This window comes from Ovis aries, chromosome 1 (genome assembly GCF_016772045.2).
Source record: "Ovis aries strain OAR_USU_Benz2616 breed Rambouillet chromosome 1, ARS-UI_Ramb_v3.0, whole genome shotgun sequence".
Lineage (NCBI taxonomy): Eukaryota > Metazoa > Chordata > Mammalia > Artiodactyla > Bovidae > Ovis > Ovis aries.
The window spans coordinates 272294332-272301237 of record NC_056054.1 but is presented as its reverse complement, the minus strand read 5'-3'; the positions used below and the strand labels follow the sequence as shown (position 1 = coordinate 272301237).

At 41.4% G+C, this 6906-nt stretch overlaps 1 protein-coding gene across 1 annotated transcript; it reads left to right on the top strand.

The window, feature by feature from the left end:
* Nucleotides 1-220: 220 nt before the first annotated feature.
* Nucleotides 221-4718, top strand: LOC121817604 (endogenous retrovirus group K member 10 Gag polyprotein-like). The gene is made up of 2 exons (XM_060406592.1): nucleotides 221-2421; nucleotides 3019-4718. Exon 1 carries the CDS (start codon nucleotides 287-289, stop codon nucleotides 1295-1297), a length of 1011 nt encoding a protein of 336 aa, XP_060262575.1. The 5' UTR covers nucleotides 221-286; the 3' UTR covers nucleotides 1298-2421; nucleotides 3019-4718.
* The last annotated feature ends 2188 nt before the right edge of the window (nucleotides 4719-6906 follow it).

The following is a 6906-nucleotide window of genomic DNA, read 5'->3' as shown; positions in this document are numbered from 1 at the left end:
TGATGATTTACTTTCATCCACAGATGAGGCAGAATTAGACGAAGAAGCTGCTAAATACCATCAAGAAGATTGGGGTTTTTTAGCACAAGAAAAAGGGGCTTTAACATCTAAAGATGAATTGGTTGAATGTTTTAAAAACCTCACTATTGCTTTACAGAACGCAGGAATCAAGCTTCCTAGTAACAATGCCAAATCTCCTTCTGCTCCGCCTCTTCCCCCTGCTTATGCTCCTTCTGTTGTGGCTGGTCTCGATCCCCCTCCAGGGCCCCCTCCACCGTCTGAGAGCATGTCTCCGCTGCAAAAGGCATTGAGACAGGCACAGCGACTTGGTGAGGTTGTCTCTGATTTTTCTCTTGCTTTTCCTGTCTTTGAAAATAACAACCAGCGTTATTATGAATCACTGCCTTTTAAACAACTGAAAGAGTTAAAGATTGCTTGCTCACAATACGGTCCTACCGCTCCATTCACCATTGCTATGATAGAAAGTTTGGGTACTCAAAATCTACCCCCAAATGATTGGAAACAAATAGCTAGCGCATGTCTCTCAGGGGGAGATTATTTATTATGGAAATCTGAATTTTTTGAACAATGTGCTCGTATAGCCGATGTTAATCGACAGCAAGGTATACAGACCTCCTATGAAATGTTGATTGGTGAAGGCCCTTACCAGGCTACTGATACTCAACTTAATTTCTTACCTGGTGCATATGCACAAATATCAAATGCAGCTCGGCAGGCATGGAAAAAACTTCCTAGCTCCAGTACTAAGACAGAGGATCTTTCAAAAGTCCGGCAGGGACCTGATGAGCCTTACCAGGACTTTGTGGCACGGCTCTTAGATACTATAGGTAAGATAATGTCAGATGAACAGGCTGGGATGTTATTGGCAAAACAATTGGCTTTTGAAAACGCTAACTCTGCTTGTCAAGCTGCTTTAAGACCTTATCGAAAAAAGGGAGATCTGTCTGATTTTATTCGCATTTGTGCTGACATTGGACCCTCCTACATGCAAGGCATTGCTATGGCAGCAGCATTACAAGGAAAAAGCATAAAAGAGGTACTTTTTCAGCAGCAAGCCCGGAACAAGAAAGGACTTCAAAAGTCAGGTAATTCGGGTTGCTTTGTTTGTGGTCAGCCTGGCCATCGGGCTGCAGTGTGCCCTCAAAAACAACAAAGCCCTGTTAACACTCCTAATTTGTGCCCACGCTGTAAAAAAGGAAAGCATTGGGCGCGGGATTGCCGTTCCAAAACGGATGTTCAAGGTAATCCTTGCCCCCGGTTTCGGGAAACTGGGTGAGGGCCAGCCCTGGCCCCGAAACAATGTTATGGGGCAACACTGCAGGTTCCAAAAGAACCATTGCAGACCTCTGTCGAGCCACAAGAGGCAGCGCGGGATTGGACCTCTGTGCCACCTCCTACACAGTATTAACTCCTGAGATGGGGGTCCAAACCCTTGCCACAGGAGTGTTTGGGCCTTTACCTCCAGGGACAGCTGGACTGCTTTTAGGGCGCAGCAGTGCGTCTTTAAAAGGAATACTTATTCATCCTGGTGTGATTGACTCTGATTATACAGGAGAGATAAAAATATTAGCCTCCGCTCCTAACAAAATTATTGTAATCAATGCAGGACAGCGTATAGCTCAACTTCTTTTAGTTCCATTAGTCATACAAGGAAAACAATTAACCGAGACCGTCAAGATAAAGGTTTCGGGTCCTCTGACGCCTTTTGGGTGCAAAATGTTACCGAGGCACGACCAGAACTTGAGCTACGCATTAATGGTAAGCTTTTCCGCGGAGTGCTTGATACAGGGGCCGATATTAGTGTTATTTCTGATAAATATTGGCCTACTACATGGCCAAAACAGATGGCTATTTCCACTCTCCAGCGTATTGGCCAAACTACCAATCCAGAACAGAGTTCATCCCTTCTTACTTGGAAGGATAAAGATGGACATACAGGCCAATTTAAACCTTATATTCTGCCCTATCTTCCAGTTAATCTATGGGGCGTGATATATTAAGCAAAATGGGTGTTTATTTATATAGTCCTTCACCCACTGTGACAGATTTGATGTTAGATCAGGGCTTACTTCCAAATCAAGGTTTAGGTAAACAACATCAAGGCATCATTTTGCCCTTGATTTAAAAACCTAATCAAGATCGAAAAGGCTTGGGGTGTTTTCCCTAGGGACCTCTGATTCTCCTGTGACACATGCCGATCCTATTGATTGGAAATCGGAGGAACCGGTATGGGTCGATCAGTGGCCCCTAACACAGGAAAAACTTTCTGCCGCACAACAGCTGGTGCAGGAACAGCTGAGACTTGGGCATATTGAACCCTCTACCTCTGCGTGGAATTCCCCAATTTTTGTTATTAAAAAGAAGTCTGGGAAATGGAGATTGCTACAAGATCTTCGTAAGGTAAATGAAACAATGATGCATATGGGAGCCCTACAACCTGGGTTGCCCACTCCTTCTGCTATACCTGATAAATCCTATATCATTGTTATAGATTTAAAAGATTGTTTTTACACTATTCCTCTTGCACCTCAAGATTGCAAAAGATTTGCTTTCAGTTTACCCTCTGTTAATTTTAAAGAGCCTATGCAACGCTATCAATGGAGAGTTCTCCCGCAAGGAATGACTAATAGCCCTACGCTGTGCCAAAAATTTGTTGCTACAGCAATAGCTCCGGTTCGTCAACGTTTTCCTCAGCTATATTTGGTTCATTATATGGATGATATATTACTAGCTCATGCTGACGAACATCTATTGTATCAAGCTTTTTCGATTCTAAAACAACATTTAAGCCTTAATGGTCTTGTTATTGCTGATGAAAAAATTCAAACTCATTTTCCTTATAATTATTTGGGTTTCTCCTTATACCCTCGCGTTTATAATACCCAATTAGTAAAACTGCAGACTGACCATTTGAAAACTCTAAATGACTTTCAAAAACTTTTAGGAGACATTAATTGGATACGTCCTTATTTAAAATTATCCACTTATACCTTGCAGCCATTATTTGACATCCTTAAAGGTGACTCTGATCCTGCGTCACCCCGAACACTTTCTTTAGAAGGACGAACAGCTTTACAATCAATAGAAGAAGCTATTAGACAACAACAGATTACTTATTGTGATTACCAACGATCATGGGGTTTGTATATACTTCCTACCCCCCGAACACCCACAGGGGTTCTCTATCAAGATAAACCTTTGCAATGGATATATTTGTCTGCTACTCCAACTAAACATCTGCTCCCTTACTATGAACTTGTTGCAAAAATTGTAGCAAAGGGACGTCACGAGGCCATCCAATATTTTGGTATGGAACCCCCTTCATTTGTGTTCCTTATGCTTTAGAACAACAAGATTGGCTTTTTCAATTTTCAGATAATTGGTCTATAGCTTTTGCAAATTACCCGGGACGGATTACTCATCATTACCCTTCTGATAAATTGTTACAATTTGCTAGCTCTCATGCCTTTATTTTTCCAAAAATAGTTCGCCGACAACCTATTCCCGAAGCGACACTTATATTTACAGATGGATCTTCTAATGGAACTGCAGCTTTAATCATTAACCATCAAACCTATTACGCACAAACCAGTTTTTCTTCTGCTCAAGTTGTGGAATTATTTGCAGTCCACCAAGCGTTGCTAACTGTACCTACTTCCTTCAATTTATTTACAGACAGCTCCTATGTGGTCGGTGCCTTACAGATGATTGAAACTGTTCCAATTATTGGCACCACCTCTCCTGAAGTTCTTAACTTATTTACATTGATTCAACAGGTTCTCCATTGCCGCCAACACCCCTGTTTCTTTGGACATATTCGTGCACACTCCACCCTTCCTGGTGCCCTGGTACAAGGCAATCACACTGCGGACGTTTTTACTAAACAAGTGTTTTTTCAATCAGCTATTGATGCAGCCCGAAAGTCCCATGATTTACATCACCAAAATAGTCATTCTTTACGCTTGCAATTTAAAATTTCCCGTGAAGCTGCACGACAAATTGTTAAATCTTGCTCTACCTGTCCTCAATTCTTTGTTCTCCCTCAATATGGTGTCAACCCTCGAGGTTTACGCCCTAATCACCTCTGGCAAACAGATGTTACTCACATTCCTCAATTTGGGCATCTTAAATATGTTCATGTCTCTATTGACACTTTTTCCAATTTTCTCATGGCCTCCCTTCACACTGGAGAATCAACACGTCACTGTATTCAACATTTGCTGTTTTGCTTTTCTACTTCAGGAATCCCACAAACCCTTAAAACAGATAATGGACCTGGTTATACTAGCCGTTCTTTTCAATGTTTTTGTCTTTCTTTCCAAATTCATCATAAAACAGGAATTCCTTATAATCCACAGGGACAAGGTATTGTGGAACGAGCCCATCAACGCCTTAAACATCAATTATTAAAACAAAAAGGGGAATGAACTGTATAGCCCCTCACCGCATAACGCCTTAAACCATGCTCTTTATGTTTTAAATTTTTTAACTTTAGACGCAGAAGGCAATTCAGCAGCCCAGCGTTTTGGGGAGAACGATCCTCATGCAAAAAACCACTTGTACGATGGAAGGATCCACTTACCAATCTGTGGTATGGGCCAGACCCTGTACTAATATGGGGACGAGGGCATGTTTGTGTTTTTCCACAGGATGCCGAAGCGCCGCGCTGGATTCCGGAAAGGCTGGTACGCGCGGCAGAGGAACTCCCTGACACATCAAATGCAACGCATGACACTGAGCGAGCCCACGAGTGAGCTGCCTACCCAGAGGCAAATTGAGGCGCTGATGCGATATGCTTGGAATGAGGCTCATGTACAACCTCCAGTGACACCTACTAATATACTGATCATGTTATTATTATTGTTACAGCGGATACAAAACGGGGCGGCTGCGGCTTTTTGGGCATACATTCCTGATCCGCCTATGATTCAATCCTTAGGATGGGATAAAGAAACAGTACCTGTATATGTTAATGATACAAGTCTTTTAGGAGGAAAATCAGATATTCACATTTCTCCTCAGCAAGCCAATATCTCCTTTTATGGTCTTACTACTCAATACCCTATGTGCTTTTCTTATCAATCACAGCATCCTCATTGTATACAGGTGTCAGCTGATATATCCTATCCTCGAGTGACTATTTCAGGCATTGATGAAAAAACCGGAAAGAGATCGTACCGTGACGGAACCGGACCCTCGACATTCCGTTTTGTGGCAAACATTTAAGCATCGGCATAGGAATAGACACTCCTTGGACTTTATGTCGAGCACGAATTGCATCGGTGTATAACATCAACAATGCCAATACCACCCTTTTATGGGACTGGGCACCTGGAGGAACACCTGATTTCCCGAATATCGAGGACAGCATCCACCCATTCTTTCTGTAAACACTGCTCCTATATATCAGACAGAACTGTGGAAACTTTTGGCTGCTTTTGGTCATGGTAATAGCCTATATTTACAACCCAATATTAGTGGGAGTAAATATGGTGATGTGGGAGTTACAGGATTTTTATATCCCCGAGCTTGTGTTCCTTATCCATTCATGTTGATACAAGGCCATATGGAAATAACACTGTCATTGAATATTTATCATTTAAATTGTTCTAATTGCATACTTACTAATTGCATTAGAGGTGTAGCCAAAGGAGAACAAGTTATAATAGTAAAACAACCTCCTTTTGTAATGTTACCTGTTGAAATAACTGAAGAATGGTATGATGAGACTGCTTTAGAATTGTTACAACGCATTAATACGGCTCTTAGCCATCCTAAAAGAGGTCTGAGCCTGATTATTCTGGGTATAGTGTCTTTAATCACCCTTATAGCAACTGCTGTTACCGCTTCTGTATCTTTAGCACAATCCATTCAAGCTGCTCATACTGTAGATTCCTTGTCATATAATGTTACTAAAGTAATGGGAACTCAAGAAGATATAGATAAAAAATAGAAGATAGATTATCAGCTTTACATGATGTAGTTAGAGTTCTAGGAGAACAAGTTCAGAGCATTAATTTTCGCATGAAAATTCAATGCCATGCTAATTATAAATGGATTTGTGTTACAAAAAAGCCTTACAATACTTCTGACTTTCCGTGGGATAAGGTGAAAAAACATCTGCAAGGAAGTTGGTTTAATACTACTGTTTCTTTAGATCTTTTACAATTGCACAATGAAATTCTTGACATCGAAAATTCTCCAAAAGCTACTTTGAATATAGCTGATACCGTCGATAATTTTTTACAAAATTTATTTTCTAACTTTCCTAGCCTTCATTCACTGTGGCGAAGTATAATTGCTATGGGCGCGGTTCTGACTGTTGTGCTTATCGTAATTTGTTTAGCTCCTTGCCTTATTCGTAGCATTGTTAAAGAATTTTTACATATGAGAGTTTTAATACATAAAAACATGTTGCAACACCAACATCTTATGGAGCTTTTAAAAAATAAAGAGAGGGGAGCTGCGGGGGACGACCCGTGAAGGGTTAAGTCTTGGGAGCTCCCTGGCAGGTATGCCGGGCCCTAGGACACGTGCCTAAGCTCCCTGTCCCGCCACCCTCAAGAACTTTTGTAACCCTTAAGGCTCCAAGATGTTTGGTTTCGGCAACATTTCATAGAAGATAGATTATCTTATTGTGTATACTTCATAGAAGATAGATATTCTGATTGTGTTCTATATACAATGGTAAGGGTCTGGTGATTGTATCCTGAGATTAAAAACAACCTTGTGAGTGCCTTAAGTTACGTACTTTACCCTATATATACCCCAGCACAATAAAGCAAGGTATCAGCCATTTTGGTCTGATCCTCTCAACCCCATCTTTTGTCTATCTCTTATTTTCTTAGCGGGGACGCTCCGTTCTCTCCCCTGTGCAGGTGCGAC

Excerpts from the sequence above, each read along its gene's own strand:
- LOC121817604 (XM_060406592.1), top strand. The coding sequence starts at position 287 with ATGTCTCCGCTGCAAAAGGCATTGAGACAGGCACAGCGACTTGGTGAG.